The sequence below is a fragment of the Oryx dammah genome, unplaced genomic scaffold (assembly GCF_014754425.2).
Source record: "Oryx dammah isolate SB20612 unplaced genomic scaffold, SCBI_Odam_1.1 HiC_scaffold_24, whole genome shotgun sequence".
NCBI classification, from domain to species: Eukaryota; Metazoa; Chordata; class Mammalia; order Artiodactyla; family Bovidae; genus Oryx; species Oryx dammah.
Window position 1 is genome coordinate 29,928,950 of NW_024070208.1, and position 22,416 is coordinate 29,951,365.

The window sequence follows — 22,416 nt, forward strand, 5'->3', positions numbered from 1 at the left end:
GGAGGAGTCCATGGACGGAGGAGTCCATGGACGGAGGAGTCCATGGATGGAGGAGCCTGGAAGGCTACAATCTAGGGGTCGCAAAGAGTCAAATGTGACTGAAGTGGCTTAGCATGGGTTACCCACTTCGGTGCAAAGAGAAAACAGTAAATAAGCACTGGAGACTGCAAGTTCCATGTTTAAAAAGCAATTTACGACAATCCCTTATCCTTTCAAGGAGTTATTCTAACACAGACCTTAGATAAACATGTTTACATGCAAGTACTTAAAAAGTCTTCATTTTTAGCCTAAAAATGAAGTTCTAAACAAGGATTTTCTGAGAGTAGAGTCCCATCTATGTAATGGAATGAATATAACACATTTAGACTCTGAAATTTGTTGCAATGAATGGTGGGACACACAGACTTCTGTCGATGTTATTAGAAGGAATGCATCTAAATTAAGATTTAGTAGTGAAGTCTAAATTAAGCAAGTAACACCCAATAACAGATTACTGTCTGGAAATAGTAGAGCTCACTAACATAATTTAAAAGAGGTATATTTTAAAAATAGAGCAGTGAGTATATAGAATTTTAAAAGTGAATTTTTGTTAATATCTTATGTTTGTCTTCTCCGGGCAGGCTGTGAAACGGGCAAGGGGTGGGGTGGGTTGGTACACACTGAACTGAGAGCCAGAAGATCTGTCAGTTTTTACCTGGGGGTCTTGGGCATAAAGCAGATACAGTTCCAAGTCTCAGCTTCCTTATCTGTAAAGTGAGTATACGAGTACCCACCTCACTGGACTGTAATAATTCTAATGATACTTCATAAATCATAAAGCCATACACACCTATGGTATTGCTGTTTTGTCTTATTGCTCTTCTGATCTTCATTCCTTTTTTTAGTCTTTCATTTCTGCTTCAAAATGGATGGTTCTTACAGGTCCATTTCATTGTGAGCAGTACAGTGCTCTTCTTGCCTTTGAATTTCGGTTCCTTGAGGCAACTAGAGACTTCCCTGGTGGCTCAGACGGTAAAGCGTCTGCCAACAATGCGGGAGACCCTGGTTCAAACCCTGGGTCGGGAAGATCTCCTGGAGAAGGAAATAGTAACCCATTCCATTATTCTTGCCTGGAAAATCCCGTGGACGGAAGAGCCTGGTAGGCTACAGTCCATGGGGTCGCAAAGAGTCAGACACGACTGAGCGACTTCACTTTCACTTTCACTTGAGGCAGCTCTGTTCAAGGATTAAGTAGAAAAGTTTCCCTTTCTTCTTTCCCTTAACAGATACTAAGCACTGGAAGTGAGCCATATGATGTCTGTTAGAGGCATTAAGGGTTATTACTGGAGCTTTGGGGTGGGTGTGTGGGTGGGAGGCGGTGAAAGCAACCTAAAAGGAATTGACTGAGCTGAGCTCCCTTGGAGAGTAAGATCAAACCAGTCCATCCTAAAGGAAATCAACCCTGAATATTCACTGGAAAGACTGATGCTGAGGCTGAAGCTCCAATACTTTGGCCACCTGATGCAAAGAGCTGACTCACTGGAAAAGACCTTGGTGCTAGGAAAGGTTGAAGGCAGGAGGAGAAGGGGTGACAGAGGTTGAGATGGTTGGATGGCATCACTGATTCAATGGACATGAGTCTGAGCAAGCTCCAGAAGATGGTGAAAGATAGGGAAGCCTGGTGTGCTGCGGTCCATGGTGTTGCAAGGAGTCAGACACGATTGAGTGACTGAACAAGCTTCCAAGGGCACCCAGAAAGCAACCAGGTGAAGAGGGAGTGGCACCCAAAGGCTGAGTGAGGTCCCAGAAGCAGGGAACGGCCTGTGTCCTTCAGAACCCCTGAGAACTTGGTGTTGCCATTCTATGAAAGAGGAGGGGGAGAGCCTAGCAGAAGGCCCAGCAGCCACTGTGGGAAACTTGGGCTCCACCTGAATGTGAGGAGAATGCACTGAAGTGGATTAGGCAACAGTGTGAAGGGTCAGGTCGGCAGTTTAAGTAAATCTCTTTTCCAGGAATAAGAGAGGCAAGGTTCTATATCCCCTGCCAAAGTGAGTCAATCACACAGAAACTAAGACATCAAGTCTTCCAATACACCTTTGAAAGAGTTTTGAATTGATCAAAACCAAATGGGGCTTCCCAGGTGGTGCTAGTGGTAAAGAACCCACCTGCCAATTCGGGAGACATAGAGAGGCAGGTTCATTCCCTGGGTGGGGAAGATCCCCTGGAGAAGGAAATGGCAACCCATTCAAGTAATCCCTAGAGAATCCCACGGACGGAGGATTCTCCCCGGCTGCAGTCCACGGGGTCACAAAGAGTAAGACGCCACTGAAGTGACTTGGCACACACACACAACTGGTTGAGAGTAGCTGCAGTGAATGGGTTAAATGTTAATTGGTTATTCCCAATTTAAATAATTACAATCAATTTCTGTCTGCCACGCACATGGACAGAAGCAGCATGAGATGAAGAAGTAAGGACGGGGTGGGTGGTGGAGGGAGGAGACAGCAAGGAAAGAACAACTTGGGTTTTGCCCGTGTAAGAGAAGAGAGTCTAGTGCGGGAAGAGGGAACAGGTCAGGTAGAAGGTTATTACCTGAAAGGAGAGAAGAGTAACCAAGTTCATAGGCTAAGGAGCCGAGAGAGAGAACTGGACCCTCCAGGGAGGGTGGATGGGGCCCCAGCCTGGAGGAAGTAGATGTGCCAGGAAGTGGTCCCCAAACTGAGCATGTCTGTCACCAGCTGGGCATCTGGTAAGGACACAGGTTCTGAGTCAGCAAGTCAGGGCAGAGGGTGGGGAGAGGGTAAGATTCTGCTTTTCCAACAAGACCCGCAGGTGATTCACAGCATTTGAGATGGATAGGTCTAGAGCCTTGTCCCCGGGACCAGCAGCCTTGGCATCACCTAGGAGCTTGTTAGAAACACAGACACAGGCTCCATCCGGACCTCCTGGATCAGGATCTGCAGCCTCACCCTCAAGAGATTCCAGGGCACATTCCAGCCTGAGGAGCTCTGCTTCGGTTGACATGATTCGAGTTTGGAGAGGGAGTGGGAAAGAGTTGGTGGGAGACTCGGCTGGTGGCTGCTTCCAAAAGCCCAGAAAAGGTCACAGATATTCTTCAGCGATGCCAAGTGCTTTGGGTACCAATATGTTGAGTGGGGTTTTTCTGACTTGCTTGTTATATTTGGGCAAAAGACTTCCTGTTACTATGTGGTATGCAGTGCTTTTATTTTTATTCAAGTCTCTTCATGTAAAAAAAAAAAATACTGCCATTTCTCTTTTAGCTGATTGATCACCTTGTAAAACATTTCCTCAATTTCTGTGATGGACTCTGTGTTATTAAGGGTTCTCTAGAGAAACAGAACCAATAGTATGTGTGTGTACAGAGAGAGAGACTTAGTTTAAGGAATTGGCTCCCACACTTATGGGGCCTGGCAATTCCTAAATCTGCAAAGAAGGCCAGCAGGCCAGAGGCCCAGGATGGCCTGGGGCAGAACAAGGTCCAGGTCTTCCTGAGGTCACCTGGTTCCTGTCTGCCACCAAGAAGGGTTGTGGTTAAGCAATCCAAGAATGACTGCTATCTTTCCACTGAAAAATCCAGAAAAGAAAATCCCGTACTAGTCTCTATTAGGACAGTCCAGTTTAACAGGGTAAATTCTAAGCTCTGCTTCTAACTTGCCACTCACTCACCAAACTCACATTTTATTCAAATAAAGCCATAACAGCAAGTTCAGACCTTTGATTCTATCAAAATCTTGTCAATCGTACATACATGTCACCTCCCTCCCGGGCCATCTCTGTTGTCTCTGATTCCTGAGTTTTTGTCTTCTCTGAACTCTTAAGAGTAATTATTCAGGCCTTACACTGTTGGTTCTCTCAAGTTTATTCAAGCCATGAGTATCAAGTGTGAACATTCATTTAAAATCTGTTGGACCAGCATTTATCCTTCCAAATGAATGTTCTCTTCTTCAAAGTAATCATTTATTATAATGACACTGCTATTGCTTAAAGCATCTTTGAAATGCGTTAGAAACTCCATTCAGAAATTGATGCACATTCTTTTGAATTTCTTAAATATGGGTATAACTTTGCTCTTTGAAGATAGAGTACTTGAAACAGAAGACGTTTGAGCTGATAATTAAGGTAGGCAATTGAGTTAGGCAGTGTTATCCTTTGGCCAAAATTCAAACTCTAACCATGAGGTAATAAGAGAAAAATTCCCTCCTGTAGATAATGTCCAGATTTGCATTCTTTTGGAACAAATTAATAGTTTCCAAGGTGACTCTTTCACTGAGAGCTTCTGTAATCTGTCACTTGGATAAATCAATCATTATGTGTTTATTTTAAAACTAAATTTTACACTTACTGTCTTTAATTTTATCACCAAAACTGGATCATAAGCATTTTAGATGCTTTCATTTTTGAATCTGTCCCTGAGCACTGGTACTATTGTTCTTACTAGCTGAGCACCTATCTGTTACAAGACTGGACGCTCCTTGAAAGCAAGGGCCATGTTTTAGACACCGTTACTCACCAGCCCTTGGCTTCCCTGGTGGCTCAGATGGTAAAGAATCCATCTATAATGCGGGAAACCTGGGTTCAATTCCTAGGACGGGAAGATCCCCTCGAGGAGGGCATGGCAACCCCCTGCAGTATTCTTGCCCGGAGAATTCCATGGACAGAGGAGCCTGGCAGGCTAAGTCCATGGGGTTTCAAAGAGTCAGACATGACTGACCAACTAAGCATATACACAGATTTCCTTAGAGGCAGTGGATAAAACTTTGCTAAGTGAATATCGAATGAGTGAATGCATTTGGTTCCAAGTCAACTGGATAACAAATTTTAATGATAAAAGAAAACTTTTAGATCTTTAGTCCATTCCTGGAGTGATGACTGATGGCTTTTCAAAAAATGGACTTTGTCAATTTTTGTGAATAGAGTTTCTATTCCCTTTGGGAAGCATATACTATTGGATATCCACCTAAGGTTTGTTTGCTCTGGTATAAAACTTATTTGATTGTTAATACTCTTCATTTTGAACTGAATTTGAATAATAAACATTTATCATTTTCTGTTATTAAGGAAGATTCCCCTTTTCTGAAACATCATCACTTTTTTTCCCTCCAAATACTTCATAGACTTGTTATTCAAAAAAGGCTCTTCTGTTTAAGAATTTTTATTTATTTATTTTTGGGTGTACCCTGCAGCATGTGTGATCCTTGTTCCCTGACCAGGGATCAAACCTGCACTTCCTGCATTGGAAGCACAGTCTTAACCACTGGACCACCGGGGAAGTCCCCCAAAAGGCTCTTCCTGAGAAAGTAGCTGTAAAACCACAGTTCTTACTGTAAGTTAGTAAATTACAAGGCCAACATACCACCTGCATAGCATGATGGAATGGTCACACATATTGGTCACAAATCTAATCAATTCTATATTGAATGCTACGGAAAATTTTAATTGCACAAATATGAGACATACCATTTCAGATACAAATGAAAGGACAATCGGTGATGTTATCAAAATGTATCATACAGGAACATTCTTTAAAAGGATAAGAAAATTATACTCGGGACCCATAAATCTTTCTCATTAGAAGCCTATGTAGCGATTCATTCATGCAGGTTTTTATATGTAGATAGGATGATTTTTTTTTTTCTTTTTGAAGAACTCCACTGTAGCTATGAGATGAAAAATGTATTGATGTGACTACAATTGTATTATGGTAATGTATAGCTTTCTTCTGTTTTGCTTTTAGTGTTAGGATTGCTAAAAGCTTATAAAATACGCAACTGACGTGATGTGCTTTTACTAGAGAGGACACGATCGCATACATTATCCTTCTCCCGTCATGTGTGGTGTCGCATCACTTGGCCTCTCTCTACACAGGCCACTTTGTTAAGAGGGAGGCCACGGGGGTTCAGGTTTCAGGCAGCGGGGGCAGGCCTGCAATCCTAGCAGCCTGGCCAGTCCTCCGTCAGGCCTCAGCTCCGATGTTTGTCCTAAGGTTTCATCCTACCAGCAGGATGAAAAACAGACTTGACTTCTGGAGAAAGATGTCCTGGACTTTTTGCTCAGCCATGTTTGCAAGACAGTGGCACTGCTAACCTCACACTTGCTGGGTTTAGGTTCAGACAGGGATGTCCCCAAGCAGAGGGCCAAACCTGGAGATAGGACGCGTCTTGGGGCAAAACCTGGGTAAGATGGCTCTGCCTGGGAAGCCCCCAGGATGCCAGGGTATGAGGTGCCAGGGTATGCCAGGGTATGATGCCTGCGGCTTCCCTCTGGCTCTTTGCAGAAGCATTCAAAGGAGAGGAACCTTCTGGCCGTAGGGCCAAAGCCTCCCATCCTGAAGTCAGCTGCATCGGGCTGCCAAGGCATTGCCCTCGGAAATGCAAGGAAGGGGCCTCTGTCGGAGGAGAGGGTCTGGAGGTACCCGCCTCCCCACTCTCTCACGTCCCCTTAGCCCTCGATGCTGGCACAGGCCTGGGGTGTAGGAGGAACTGTGGAACATCCGTCCCAATCAGATAAATGGGTTTGGTGTCTCCTCAGATTCCAGAACACATGGAAATGGCAATTCTGCCACAAGAGGCTCCATCAGAGATGATCTGGGTGACAGATTGCAGTTAAAAACTTCATCTATTGAACCTGAAAAAAAAGTGAAAAGGGCCTGCATTATTACCGTCTCTGTAAAACCAAAACCAAAACCCAACAGTACTTAAAACCCACACAACATCCAACATAACCATTTCAATGTGAACAGAGAATCCTGGCTTCCGCAGAAAAACTCAAAAGACAGAACATGCTACTTGCTGTTCACCAAGAGGACGGGGATGGTCACTTGCCTCTCCATGGACTGGGCATGCAGCTACTGTTTCTCACTTGATGACAGAAGGCCCACAGGTGGGGGCCAGATGCCAAGGACAAAGGTCAGTTTCTGAGGAGACTCTAACTGATCACCAGGGCACAGCCAGTGGAGATGCCTGCCTGGCCACTGATGTGTTGTGGCTAGACCACCTGAAGTGCATAATCATGGCTCAGATGAGCCTTGAGAAATCCTCCCTCCCTGGGTCTGGAGTGGAAGGGGGCCCCAGAGTAAACTTGCAAGGAAGTACTGCCCAACTTCACACGCCTCTCGGTGTCCCTGGGATAACCAGTGGATGCCCAGGCAGCCTGTAGGACAGACAGTGAGCAATGGTGAAACAGAGAAAGCCTGCCCAGGCTGCTCTGGTGAGGGGGTGAGGCTGGAGGGCATCCAAGGGAGGACCGGGCATCTGGTGTGGGCACAACCAGGCAAGGTAATCTTCCCCCAAAAGGATGAACATATAAACCTCCCCCTCTTCCCACCACCACACAGGGCTGCAATGGAACAGAACATAAAGGCATCTTTGTAAGGAACACCCAGACAGAGAACATAAAGCAACATGGAGGGAGAGAGGAGGAGGAGCGGGGAAGGCAGGAGGGAGGGGGAGACACACAGAGACAGAGGGAAGCTGCCTCCAGGACAAGAAATAACCAGGAGTAAGCTTCCCTGGTGGCTCAAGTAGTAATCCGCCTGCAATGCAGGAGACCTGGGTTCAATCCCTGGGTCAGGAAGATCCTAGGGAAGGGAATGGCAACCCACTCCAATATTGTCTGGAGAATTCCACGGACAGAGGAGCCTGGCAGGCTATAGTCTTTGGGGTTGCGAAGAGTCAGACATGACTAAACAATTAATACACACTTCAAGCATTTTTGCTAGAAACATTGGAAGAAAGCAACTGTTATTTTTAATAATAATTAGTGAAGCATCTGTACTTTAAAAAAAAAAATTTTTTTTAACTGCAGTTTCATAGAGACTGGTGGATTTTTTGGCTTGTTTGAGTGTTTTTGTTTGTTGGCAATTAGCCGCAAGAGTCCTGGTTCAAGGAAGTTGCCTTTCAGCAGAGACTAGCCTGGGACAGAGGGCAGGCTTAGCAGAAGACAAATCCAGACAAGACTTGACTGGCGTCACTGCCTTAGCCACACCACCTGAAAAGTCTTGCCAAATCCTGGGGAGGAGCTACTGGATAGAAAATCCAGAATGCACCAGATATGACCTGCAGTTTGTTAAGAGAAGAAGTCTCAAGGGTTATTCTTTAGTGGTCTCAGAAACCCTGGAGAACCTTCCAAGTATATTTTTTATAATTTTATTGATCTTATTTATTTTCTGGCTGTGCTAAGTCTCTGTTGCTGCGTGCGCTTTTCTAGTTGTGGTGAGTGCAGGCGACTCTCTAGGTATGATGGGAGGGCTTCTCATTGTAGTGGTTTCTCTCGTTGCAGAGCACAGGCTCAATAATTGTGCCGCAAGGGCTTAATTGCTCTGAGGCATGTGGCATCTTCCCAGGCCAGGAATGGAGCCCGTGCCTCCTGCATTGGGAGGCAGATTCTTTACTACTGAGCCACCAGGGAAGCCCTCAAACGTTTTTAAAGATGGATGTCTCGACCACGTGTCCTCCTCCCCTAACTAATACACTTCCCTAACATTCTATTGCCCTGAATATGCACATCAGGAAAGCGTCATTCTTCTTTAGTCAAATTATTGTTAAAAATACTTCAATGAGCATTAACATGTACTTATGTTAACAACATATTTTAAAATTATTTTCTGAGTGTGCTGCCCAGTGAAACCACTGAGAGAAAACCTTAAGGAGCCTAAAAGGAAAAGTCACTATATTCTTTTTTAAAAAATTTATTGGAGTGCAGTTGACTTACAGTGTTGTGTTTACTATATTTCCTTTTGGTAGTAAATGTTTCTCACTTCTTACTTTCTGAAAAATGTGATATTATATTTCCCCTTTATCAAGAGGCCTTTCCTTTTCCATTAATTGATTCTTTTCTCTCATGATATTATTCTACCCTTTAACTGTCGTTCTGGGGGTACTTGAGAACTTTTTTTAAAGGTCAGATTTATTTTCTCATTTTTAAAAATTTTCTGGCCCCTCCATGTGGCATGTGGGATCTTAGTCCCCTGATCAGGGACTGAACCTCTCTCCCTGGGGTGGAAGTGCAGAATCTTAACCACTGGAGCACCAGAGAAGCCCCTACTTGAGAATTCTTAACATACCTCTAGAAGTTACGCTGAATTTTCGATCAGAAAAACTGCTCCTTCGGATTAAAGGTTCACTCATTTTTTCCAGAAATAATTTAATGGTCTCCTTCTTTTCTGGGCTTGTACTTGACAAATTTAGAACTTTTCCATTCACTTTTACAGTGGAATTGCTGAGCCCAAACCAATAGAAGAAATCAAACAATGCATCGGCTTTGAATTCATACGCAAAGCTCAAATCTTCTCCGTTAACAACCTTGTTTCCTGGAGGGAAAAAATTCTTTACTGCCTCTTGAAAATCAAACTGAAAGAGAAAGAAGTATCTAATTAATTACATGGATATAACTATAACATTATATTATAGACATACATTACCATACAATTATATTATAGAATTAACAGCTGTCCAAAATCCAAAATATCACACCCTTTATTTCTCTTTCTGACATAATTTAAAATAGATGCCTTTATTTAAAAACAAACAAACAAACAAACAAATCTTTGCCTTTGCATCAAGTTCCATCAAGTTGAACTGCTTGGTCAAACTGATATTTATTCTTACCCCATTTCTCAGAAGTTGCTAGAAACTAAATTCACTTTACTGGTAGTGATAATACAGCAATAGAAAATGTCAGTCTGGATTCAGTTAAGTGAGAGTTAAGCTTTAGGGACTCCACCCTGGCTTGCAATGTCCAGACCCCCTTCTGTGTTGGCAGCCCTGGATTAACACAGGCCAACTCACCTGGAGCCGGTAGCTTTCTCCAATCACTGAGGAAATGACCATGTCCATCCCCTGCTCTATCTGTCTTCTTATCTTGGGGTGTCTTGTGTTCACAAGAAACACGTATGTCCTTTCTAGAAATGAGGAAGCACAAGTCAAAAACAAGGGTGCACTTGTGACCTAGACCTACTTCTTAGAGAATAAGTTGGCTTTCCGGTCACCAGCAAGCCAAATGATGTCAAGGGCTCAGATGCACTGACAAGCATTCCTTGTTACCCTGTGATCTGTTCCTGGCCCCTCCAGCAGAGAAGGGCATCTTGACTTTGAATTAGGAAGTGAGCAGGGGATCTGAATGACTCTGAACAAGATGAGCAGAGAATCGGCTCTATGAATCTGAATGAGGAAGGGCGTGTTTGAGGAAGTCTCTTTGGAATTTGTAGGCCCATTCTTACTCTCTTGAACTCATTTTTAAGAACATTTTAGAAGTAAGTGTAAGAAATTGTAACGCTATCACAGAACTTATGCTCGTGACTCTCCACATATCACTTTGAGCAGGAGGAAGACGGGCAAATGGAGATATTTTCATATTGGAATTTGAGTTAATTTAGTTGCTATCAGTTTGATTTCCTGGAAGATACAATAAAGGGATATCTTTGAAATCTGAAGGCCATGGCATGAAACATGAAAGCATCTACAAGTCATTCCTCACAGGAGTATTTGACACGGGGTAGGCAGAATGATGTATCATTATCATCATCATCACTCCAGTCATTTTTGCAACCCCTTCAGGCTCAGAGATCACTTCCTGCCAAGACAGGAGGAACGAAAGAAAAACGCAGAGACAGATGGCTTCTGCCGCAGGGTCATTTAGAGGTTTGCTCTGCAGGCCTCTGCTGATGGCCTAACCCATCTAGCTTCCAGCCTTGCACAAGCTGACACCCTCTCTGCTTTCTCCATGTCCAACTTCTGCCTCATCAATAGGCCACAGGCCACAGCCCAGAAAGGCAGAACCAAACCCAAACTTTATACACCTACCTTTCAAGGAGTCCTTTTTGGTCTGTACCTGGACAAAGAAGAGCATTGGTTTGCTCAATATAGTTTCCCTGTAGTCTTTATAATCGCAGTAGTTGGTCAGTTCCACATATCTGTGAAAAAAGCAGAGATGATTACAAATGCTATGTAGCCTTCCACTGAAGTCAGGACTGGCATGTACTGGACACGTGCCTGCTATATCCACAGATCCTCCAAGGGAAGTCCTCTAAAATGTATTCTTCAGGAAGCAGCCATATCTTATATCAAATAAGTAATTCCCCCTCCCTGGTTGATTAACAGATCAACATGCCACTCAAAGGTGGCCTGGGCCTGGGGGTGCCTGGCACCAGCACTCAGCTCTCAGGGGCAGCCTTTACCAGATGATGACCCCTACTATCTGTTTGGGCTGTAAGAGCAGTGTGCGTGTGTGTGTGTGTGTGCGTGTGTGTGTGTGTGTATGCACAATCAGTTGTCTCTGACTCTCTGTGACCCCATGGATTATAGCCTACCAGGCTCCTCTGTCCATGGGATCTTCCAGGCAAAAATACTAGAGTGGGTTGCCATGCCCTTCTCCAGGGTATCTTCCCGATCCAAGGATCAAACCCTCATCTCTTGTGTTGGCAGTTGGATTCTTTACCACTAGCCACCTGGGAAGCCCCTAAGATAGTGCTACCAGAGCACTATGTATCACTGAATTGAGAATGAATTATACTTAATAAGTGGACTTCTCAAGATATTCTCCAGTGCAGTCATCCTAACTGATGGATCTGAAATTTTCCTTTCCTTCTCTTCTTCTCTTCCCTTTTCTAATCCTGAGATAAACCCAGCCGCCTTCAGAGATGCAATATTCACATGAACTATTTCACATCTCCCCTGATTGTGAGCTTGTACAGTTTTTAAAAACTAATGTAGGATTTCTCTCCAGGGCCCTATTCAATTTAGCCTCCTTAGTCTTAGTTCATTATTTCAACCCAGGAAGATCTTTTTGCTTTTTGACTGTGTCTTCCAGCATGTCAGTTTCCTCTCCCTACTCTACACATTTTCCAAGCCTCCTTTCTGTGTCTCTACCTACATTGTTGATTTAAAAGAAGACAGATGTAAATTGGCTTCTTTCAAGAAGATGGCTAATTTTCTAGCCAAACCCAAGTTCAGAAGCAGCATGGACACGGGTGGGCTGACAGGTACCCAGTGGGCTGGGGGGTATGTCTGCCCCGGGCCCTCTTCAAGACAGAGAGGCCTCCCCACTGATGGGCACTGTGAGGTCTGCGTGGGGTGAATGGGGGGCTTTTGCTATAGGGCTGTGTGTTGGCTTCTAGTCCCAGGCAGAGACCGCTCCTGCATTTCTGGCTTGTGGTCCTTCCAGAACCTGACCTGAAAAATCACCGCCTTGGGGACCACCTGCAGCTGGGGGGCTCTGGCCACACAGTCCAAAGCCTCCTTCCCCATCAACCTGCTTAGAGGGGCCAGAGCTGGAGACCCAGACCGAAGCCTGGGTCAAGAGCAGTGGGAGAATTTATCTACCCCCAAGTCAGGAAAACACAGCTTCCGCTCGTCTGCCTCCAGTTCCGTCTCTTAGAAATCTGTGTCAGCGTCTTTTTTTTTTCTGGGATTGTCAGATCTGATATTGAGAGCTTTTAAAACCTGCCCCTCGATGGAGCACCTGGAATGCTTCCTGCCTTCTATTTCACCAGGTTTTTAATTCGGCCTCCACCTCGCAACCCTGGGCATGGGGGAGGGGTGGTGGTTAGGGGGCTGCTCCCGTGATGGGTGAAGGGGACACAGGCTCGTGCATCCAGGCAACGAGAGGGGGGGCCGGTATCCCTGTTCAGGGGTGTGGGTGCAAGGGGCAGGAGTTTGGGAGAGGAGGGTTCGGGTGGAGAAGGGGGGAGCCACAAAATGGACGGGGTGAGATAACACAGATGCAGACTGGGATCTGCATGGCTCTTCCTCCGTGCCTCCCCCACCCCACCCTTCCTGGGCAGAACAGGGTGGAGAGAGCATGGGGTGAGCAGGCCCCTGAAGGGCAGTGTCACCGTTCTTCGTTGTCCCAGCTGACCAAGCGCCAAAAGGTCCTGGAGAAAGAAAGCAAAGGAGAAGGAAGGAGGAAGGGAATGACCCTTTGCTGGGCTCCTTCCCTCTCATTCATTCATCCACTTAGCCTGGGTGCTGACCTGTGCCTTACGCAGCTGAGGCGCTCAGGGCCCAGAAAGTGGGGGTGGGGTCGCAGGGCAGCAGTACAGGGGTTCCCCTGTGCTCTCCATCCCCTCTGCCATCCATCTATTCCATCTATTTCCCTCAAGGTGATTCCTCTGCTCTCAATAGCCATGGTCTTACGGTCACTCTCTAGGGCGTGGGTGCGTGCGTGTGTAATACATTCAGAAAGCCTGCAGTCCGGACTACCCAAATGACAGTGCACTGTTTGCCTCTGGCTAAAATCGATTGACGTCTCATTGGAGGTATCGTTCGGCAGGGAAAAGATAAAAATCTCAACTTGGAAACAATCACTGGTTGGGAAAATAATTGGTTTCCCCCAGAATTCCGCGGAAGAGGCTTTTTCTGAATGCTACCAGCCCTGATCAAAGAGGAGGGACTTGGAGGAGGGAGGGGAAGGGTCGGGGGGGGGGGGGGGTTTCTTCTGGAGAGTCACATGTTGAGTTAAACGCATAACTTAAACATGAGTCACTTCTTCTGGAGCCTGAATTTAATAAGATATCCTGAATAATAAGACGACTCTCAACATCATTTAATCTTCCTTTGATGATTTAGAGGCACTTTTAGGATCTTACCCGGGCTGTCAACAGCATCGCAGAGCAGTGCCAGTTATCGCTGTACCACAGATGTGAGAAAATGCTGCTCACGCGAGAGCTCTAATAACAGAATTTACAGACGAGATTGTGGCAAGATCCCTGCGTAACGCTCTATTGAAACCAGGTTGCAAAGAAGAAATATCCTCTTAGGTTCATCCATTCCCAGCCTCCCAGATATGGTCCAATTGTTAAACACCTCAGAATCACAGTGGAATAAATAAATGGGAACATCCCTTTTGAATTCAGACAGATGCACAGACACTGCCCTTCAGAGGCCTGCTGGTATGAAATCTGGATATGCAAGTCACTAAGATACAAAAAAGACTGAGGACCTAATTGTTAAATCTCACAGGTCTTCCAAGTACCCGACATTGAACCAACAGTTTTAAGATGAGCCTGAGTCGACTACCTTAGTCTGATGAGACTAGCTATCTCATCTTTCATTATGCGTATTTCTGAACTGCTAATGCAGATACTGCTCCTGTGTCCCGGATGTTTATTATATTTGCTGAAGTTATCCCTAGGGAAGAGAAGCGAACAGTTGAAGAGAGCTGCTTTAAACTCTGATTTCTTCAGTGCTTTTATCCTGGCTCCAGGGTGCTCCTAGGTTGGAACTTTCTACACCTGGCTTCCATCCAGGGATTGAAAGGCAGAACACTGTGATGGCAAAGCATGGTGGTGGTGGTGCAGTCGCTCAGTCGTGTCTGACTCTTGCGACCCTGTGGACTGTAGCCCACCAGGCTCCTCTGTCCATGGGATTCTCTAGGCAAGAATACTGGAGTGGGTTGCCATTTCCTTCTCCAGGGGATCCTCCCAACCCAGGGGCTGAACCCAGGTTTCCTGCATTGCAGGCAGATTCTTTACCAACTGAGCTATGAGGGAAGCCACAGTGGAAAGCATGCTGCTGCTAAGTCATCAGTCGTGTCCGACTCTGTGCGACCCCAGAGACGGCAGCCCACCAGGCTCCCTCATCCCCAGGATTCTCCAGGCAAGAACACTGGAGCGGGTTGCCATTTCCTTCTCCAATGCATGAAAGTGAAAAGTGAAAGAGAAGTCGCTCAGTCATGTCCGACCCTCAGCAACCCCATGGACTGCAGCCTTCCAGGCTCCTCCGTCCATGGGATTTTCCAGGCAAGAGTACTGGAGTGGGGTGCCATAGTGGAAAGCATAGTGATTCAAAATAAGATTTAATTTGTATCCTGATTGACTGGCTATGTGAACTCAGTCCCAGAGCCACAGCTCATCATGACCTTGAGTGAGTTACTTAACCCATCTGACCTGGTCCTCTCATCTATAAAAGGGATATAACAGAATCACCTTCCATTTGATGATGTAATGAAGTGCCAGTAACATAGACATACAGACATGGGCTCATAGTAGATGCTCAACAAACATTATTAGTGTCTTTAACTCTGGCCAACTCCGCTGGCCCTAGGGTACAACTCTGTAAGCTTCTGATGCACAGCCAGGGCTGTGTTCATTCAAGTTACCAGGAAAAGAGGACTATATAAGTATCTGAAAAGTAAATAGGAGTTTCTCCTTCCTTGATCCAATTTCTTTCCTAATCTTTTTAGTTTGGAAAGCTAAAGGGAACTGCTTAATGAAGGCAATATCTGAAAGATGGGACCAAGAAAGAACATAGAATTTTTGCTTCTAGCAAATCAGGGATAGGTAAGATCACCCACCCCAAAGATACCTACTCTTCTCCAGTTTCCTTCAGATTTTACATCATCTTGGAATGATTCAAACGTCACTCCAAATTTTCCTGGCCCCTGAATATTTAAACTGGCTTCTCTCATGGCTCAGCAGTAAAGAATCCGCCTGCTAATGTAGGAGACTTGGGTTCAATCCCTGGGTTGGGAAGATCCCCTGGAAAAGGAAATGGCAAACCACTCCAATGTTCTTGCCTGGTGAATCCTGTGAACAGAGGAGCCTGGTGGGCTACAGTCCATGGGATCACAAGGATTTGGACACAACTTAGCAACTAAACAACAACTGACAATTTAATACTCAAAGACAAATAGAAATTCAAACACATGGCTCACATCTCTGTGTGTGTGTTCATTTCTAAAATATGTAGGGAGGAATAGAGAAAAAGAGGAATATATTGGATAGTCCTTGTGTAAAAGGCCCAGAAATTGCTAATAGCTTCCATAATTCTTTGCTGTGACTAAGCAAAAGCTTACAAGGACATTCTTCCCAGTGTCAACTTGTTAGTTTTATGCAAAACCTCCCCTACACACTCAAAACAGTTCCTTCGGTTCATCATCTCAACCGTCTTCTTCTGCCTGACTCCTGTGAAATGAACAAAAATTTCAGATTCATCACTCTAATGTCTGTGGCTCTAATCATTGATATGCATGTTCAGTCATTCATTTCTGCAATAAACAGTGACTAAGCAAATATTAGGACAAACCTAGACAGTGTGTTAAGAAGCAAAGACATCACTTTCACAACAAAGGTCCGTATAGTCAAGGCTATGGTCTTTCCAGTAGTCATATATGGATGTCAGAGCTGGATAGTAAAGAAGGCAGAGTGCCGAAGAATTGATGCTTCTGAACTGTGGTGTTGGAGAAGACTCTTGAGAGTCCCTTGGACAGCAAGGAGATTAAATCAGTCAGTCTTAAGAAAATCAACCCTGAATACTCTTTGGAAGGACTGATCCTGAGGCTGACGCTCCAATACTTCGGCCACGTGATGCAAAGAGCTGACTCACTGGAAAAGATCCTGATGCTGGGAAAGATTGACAGCAGAAGGAGAAGAGGGCAACAGAGGATGAGATTGTTGGATGGCATCACCAATTCAATGGACATGAGTTTGAGCAAACTCCAGGAGATGGTGAGGGAAAATGAAGCCTGGCGTGCTGCAGTCCATGGGGATGAGAAGAGTCTGACACAATCTGGTGACTGAACAACAAAGCACCTACTATGTGCTTGGCACTGGGGACCTAACAAAGAGAATAGTCTTGCTTTCTAGAAGCATACAGAAGCCCTTAGGAGAGGGCTAAGAAAACATACCATTTCAATATGAAAGGATTCACAACTAAGACCTCATTGCTTATAGTCTGATTATTGGACCTACAGCACTGACATCACAGGGGAGCTTGTAAAACTGCAAAATTCTGGGTCCCTCTCCAGCTGTATCTGATCTAAAATCTGTGTTTTAACAAGCTCCTCAGTAGACTTGCAAGCTTATTAAAAGTTTGAGAAGCTTTGGCCTAGGACACAGCCCCTGTTACTCAGAGGCTTACAAACCAGTTAATCATTCAAACACACACAGACCAGAGGAATGCACAGTGCTCTGTTTCTTGTGTCCACAGGGCTACGTCCTAGTGATGTAAATAAGAAGAAGCAAAGCCAAGAGCCTGGAGTTAGAACCATTTACTGAGCTGAGTCAGGTATAGCAGAAGGGTTGTTCTGTCAGGCCAAATAGACTGCCAATGGGTGGGCAGAGCAGGAGACGGGAGCCCAGGTTGGGGCAGGGAGTCATGGCTTAGCTAAGCCTTGCGGACTAGGGGTAGCTGCATCCAGGCCTGCAGATGTGTGTTCGTAAGGACTAGAGTATGGCTGGAAGGACAAAGCCAGGCTCCCAAGGAAGAAAGCAGCAATGGCTCGTGGCTTCTTTTTTTTTAATTGCACCCGGTCTTAAAAATTATTGCAGCATGCATCCCCTTAGTTGAGGCACATGGGATCTAGTTCCATGACCAGGGATCGAACCCTGGCCCCCTGCATTGGGAGCTCAGAGTCTTAGTCACTGGACCACCAGGGAAGTTCTGTGGCTCATGGCTTTTGACTCACCCCATCTGGGTTTGATTTCTGCCTCTGTGGCTTCAGCAAGTATTTTAACCTTGTTGAGATGCATATTCTCACCTATAAAATCTGGCTGACAAGAGGTGCCCCATGAGGAGGCTGAAAGATTAAATAGCATGTAGAAGCATTTGGTATTGGGGCTGCTTGATGAGACCATAAGCTGACATTGATCCCGTGATGAAGATGTGCTGCTGACTATCTTGAGGACTTAACACATTTTAATTCTGAACAACTTATAAAGTTGTTGGCATTATTATTCCCAGTTTACAGCTGAGGAGACTGAGTCAGAGAGATGAAGTGACTTTCCCAGTCACTCAGCTAGTAAGCAGCGGGACTAGGGTACAGACCAAGGCAGCCTGGCCCCAGCACTCATGCGTGTCCACACTTTGTTCTTGTGGTTCAGTCGCTCAGTCGTGTCTGACTCTTTGTGACCCCATGGACTGCAGCACACCAGGCTTCCCTGTCCTTCACTATCTCCTGGAGTTTGTTGAAACTCATCCCCTGAGTCAGTGATGCCATTCAACCATCTCGTCCTCTGGCACCCCCTTCTCCTCCTGCCTTCAATCTTTCCCAGCATGAGGGTCTTTTCCAATGAGCAGCTCTTTGCATCAGCTGTCCACACTTACCCTGAACTGAATTCCATAAAAATTCTAGTTCAACACATGAGAGGTTATTACTTCATCAATACCACTATGCGTCCCGTTTAAGGGGCTGCTATCCCAGGCAGGTCATTAAATCCAAGACTCAGGCCTGGGGCCAGAGCACAGGACTGGTCATGTCAGGAGCCACTGAGCACAACAGTAAGGGTGGCCAGGCTCCATGCGGAGATGCTTCTGAGAAGTGGGCCCCGGCCGCAGACAGAGCCCAGGCACCTCCCACCCACGGCGGATGGAGCTGACACTCCCCCCAGTGACAATCTAAGTAGATCCAACCCTGACGAATCCTCCCTTGAGTCTTTACCCCCATGCATCTCCTCCCTGCCTCCCCTGCACTTCCTGCCCCGGGCGGCTCACCTCAAGGGGGTTGAGACCATCACCCAGCTAAGAGATGCTCAGATCTGAGCAGAAGCAGGTCACAGCGCTACTTTCAGTGACTTCCTTCATACCGCTGGACTTACTTTCTCTCTTAGGCTGATTATATGTGTACTGGCTGATGTAATCCCAGTCATTTATTTGAGGTTCGGGAAATCTATGAGCGTGCTGCTGCGTCCCAGAGGAAGCCAGAATTATTCCAGGTTGGCAGCAGCTCGCTGACAGCCTGGGCTGTAGTTAGACAACTCTGCAGAGAGGCCCTGGCCCTGCAGTTCACTGGCATGTCACCGGGGAAATTACTTAATTTGAGTCCTAGTTTTCTCATCTGTAAAAATGGGAAACAAACAATGCTGCCAACTTTGCCAGCTTTTGTGAGACAATAGCTGTGAAATACTTTGCACCAATGCTGAGACTCAAGTAAACATTAAAGAAAAATGTATTTGCTTTTTTTCCAAGCAGCCTCTTACATGCTAGAGGACCACCGAAAACAAGGGATTAGGGCTCCTCTTTGTCAAATGTTGGCCATTACATCCCACTAACAGGGTGCATTATAGGGAAAAAAAAGGGAAAGGTGTGTGTATGCATGTGTGATAGTTAATGGTAATTTACACCTGGTACCCTGAGCAAATTTCATTTGTAACATGGGTGGGAATTCTGAGCTTGATTCTGGGATCTTTAGAAGTGTGCTAGAACTTACTGGGAAAGAGTAAATCATGCAAATTACTCTTCAGTTAAGTTGGCTAGAGATCACCGAAGGAAGGAAGAAAGGAAGAAGTGAACGATAGCTCAAGAGCAACTATTTTGAGACAGAAAGCTGCATCTATCTTCACACCAAAGACAACTGGGTAAATCTGTGCCAGCTTGAGAAGCAGCAACTTCAGACACTGAATTTTAACTGTGCCTCTCACTCCTGATCCATGAGGGCAAAAGCTCTCACTGCAACCCACAACTGTCTTCCCCTTCTTTCTAGAAGGCTCCCTCTGTTCAGACCAGGTTCTCTCTCAGTCCTCTTTCAGGACTGCATACCCACCTGCCACGGTCTGTCCCCCAAGAGGAAGGCAGGTTGTTCCACCTCCCAAATTATTTTCAGGTACACCTTGTCATTCCCAGGTACAAAAGCCCTCATGCTATTGCTTAGCCCATAAGAACCTTGTATTTGCTGATTCTTCTTTGCACCCTGGTCTCTGTTACCTCGTCATTGTTTATTCTGGACTCCAAACTGCCGGGGGAACCACTGTTGTTTAATTTTCCCTTATGGAGGAGGTGTTCAAAGCAAGAGTTTAACAACCAGACTTCAATACCAGTTCAAGTTTTGCAGCGCTGTTGGCTGAGATCGGGGGAGTAAGGACTGCCTAAGACCTAACCTATAGCTTCAATTAACTCTGGACATTTTTTATTTTTCATACTCTGTTCTCAAATACAATGCTTATCTTCTTTTTTAAATCTCTGCAAATCTGATTTCTAGCTCAGTTCCTACCACCCTGCTTATGGCTTGGAATTTTCAATTCGCTCAGAAAGGGAAAGATTTTTGCTGGGGAATCCTATATCAGGCGCTCAGTGAAAGCCCTCACTATCTTTTGAGAGGAAAAGCAAGGTGTTCCCCAGCAGCTTTGAAGAAGGCATTTTAAATATCTCCTTTGGTTTGCTTGCCCCTCTTGACTTTATTCCACCCATAGGGGGCCCGGGGCTGCTGTCTCTCCCTGGAGCAAAGGCTTTCTAGCTTAATAGCTGTCTGCTCACTCATCTCAGAATCAACCTGTCCCGCTTCCTGATACCCAGCTCCACAGCACAAACGCAAGCTCCCCACCGCGCAGGTGACTTCTGGAGGCACTGGGTGACCTCTGAAAGCAAGAGAGCCCAGCAGAACCCAGGGTGAAACTCCTCCTCCTTTGCCCTCCCAAAACCCACCTCAAATGGGCTTCAATCCCGATGCCTTCAAGTCCCCTAGGAAGTGCTTCAGGCACTTTTCCACCACACTTAAACATTCAGTGAAAGTGAAGTCGCTCAGTCGTTTCAGACTCTTTGAGACCCTATGCACTGTGGCCCACTAGGCTCCTCTGTCCATGGGATTCAGTGGGTTGCCATTTCCTTCTCCAGGGGATCTTCCCGACCCAGGGATCGAACCCAGGTCTCCTGCAATGCAGGCAGACGCTTTAACCTCTGAGCCACCAGGGAGTGACCCTCCATCAAGTCGTTTTGGCCCCAGCTCTGTTCCGGAAGCCACACTCACTGCACTCATCTTCCCAGAACGGAACTGCCCGCTCGACAGCCAACTGCCCGCTCGACAGCCCACATGGTTCCTGGGTTGGACTTCAAGGGCTTTGGTTCCGTCTCAGACCTGGTTTATTAATTTCTTTTTTGAAAAGGCAGTGAGGCTAAAGATGGGAAACTGTACCGCTTGCTCTCACCAGGTCTCCTCTCTGGATCCAGCTGATAGCGCAGAAGAGAACAACCTCTCCCCGCCCCTCCCCCCACCCCCCAGGCTAAAGCGAGGGTGTAGGTCTCTGCTTAGCAAGGGTGTGCCCCCAGTTTGATCTCATTTAACCCGGTTAAGGAGCCAGAAAGGAAGAATCATCAGCCGGTTCCGCGCTCCCCTCCCTCCCCACCCCTTACCACCCTCATGGACGGCTTGGACAGCTGTGAAATGGTGCAAAGGGCAGAAAAAGCCAGGGCAGGGGGAACTCCGCTCCTCTGGGTGATGTTAGCAATGAGAAAAATCTAGACGTGTGATGGGGGTTGGGGGGTCCAGGCTGGATCTCTGGAAGTGAGGCATGGGGATGGGGATGGGGATTGGGGTGGGCAGCGTGGAAGCTTCGGCGGGAACCAGGAGGGGGGCCGGGGTGCGCGGCGAGGCCACCCACCTCCTCATGTAGCTGCTCAGGCGGTAGAGCTGCCCGTCGAGGCGCACGAAACCGTCTCCGAAGACGTTGAAGCCCCCGCGCGCGGCGGCGGGCTCCGCGGGCGCGGGCAGCACGAGCTGGTCGCCGCGCAGCTGGAAAGCTCCGGGCTGCAGCCGCAGCAGCTGGCCCAGGGGCAGCAGGGCCAGCTCGCAGTCGCACGTCCACAGGCTGCGCAGCTCCCCCGACGAGATGGACGTCAGGCTCGGCCTGGCCGCGGGCGCGCTCTCCAGCCCCGCCATGGCCGGGCTCGTCCTCTCGTTGTTGATGGCCCCCGGGGAGGCGCCGGCGCCCCGACTTCGGTCCGCCCGGGACCCCGGGACGCCGCTCAGGTCCCCGCCGGCGAGGAGCGCAGAGCTGCGGCCACCGCGCGGAGAAAACGGCCCCGGCCCCGCGCGGCCCTTTTATCCCGCGCCGCGCCCCTCCCGGCCCTCGGGCACGACCCCAGACGCTCCGGGCGGGCGCGTCACAGCATCTCAGGACTTGGCACGCTCCCGCCCGGCCGCACCCGCTCGCGGCCAAGGGTTTACTCATCGCCCTGGGGTCCGCCGCTCCACGCCTGGGGCTGGGCCCGCCCCTGCCTGGACACTGGCGGCGACGGGGGGTGGGGGGGCACACACTGCCAGGGGACACTGCCGCGGGGACAGTGCCAGGAGGGAGGGAAGCGTCCACCGAGGGTCCCAGGTCAGGCCCGAGGTGGGAGCCAGGGCTCGCAGCTCGCCCAAGGGACCACACCTCCGCGCACGGGTTGGAGCGAGGCATGCATCCCTCTCCCGGCTCCCCACCTGGGGCCCTGGGGCCTGGGGCAGTGCCAGATCTCCATTCTCTACTCCCATGCCCCGCCTCCAAGCAGGAGTCAGAGGCCAACCACCGTCTCCTATCCTGGCTTTCTGTTTTTTCCCTTCTAAATTATTCCGTGAATTTCCCCTGCTCAGCCTATCCTTCACCTGGATTCCCTTCCACGTGGAAATCCCACTGGTCATCGTGTCAGTTTCCCACAAGGGCTTCGTGAATCCCCCGTGGATTCCATCACTTTGTTCTGCTTGCTTCTCTGGCACTGCAGACTGCGGGAAGCA

General features: G+C 47.3%; 1 protein-coding gene across 1 annotated transcript; it reads right to left on the bottom strand.

Moving 5' to 3' along the window:
* Positions 1-5,384: 5,384 nt before the first annotated feature.
* On the bottom strand, positions 5,385-21,728 carry MEDAG (mesenteric estrogen dependent adipogenesis). The gene is made up of 5 exons (XM_040267141.1): positions 21,305-21,728; positions 10,800-10,909; positions 9,786-9,898; positions 9,062-9,347; positions 5,385-6,624 (listed from the first exon to the last, which is right to left on the bottom strand). The coding sequence occupies exons 1-5, from the start codon at positions 21,580-21,582 to the stop codon at positions 6,500-6,502; spliced, it is 912 nt and encodes a 303-aa protein (XP_040123075.1). The 5' UTR covers positions 21,583-21,728; the 3' UTR covers positions 5,385-6,499.
* Between the last annotated feature and the right edge of the window lie 688 nt (positions 21,729-22,416).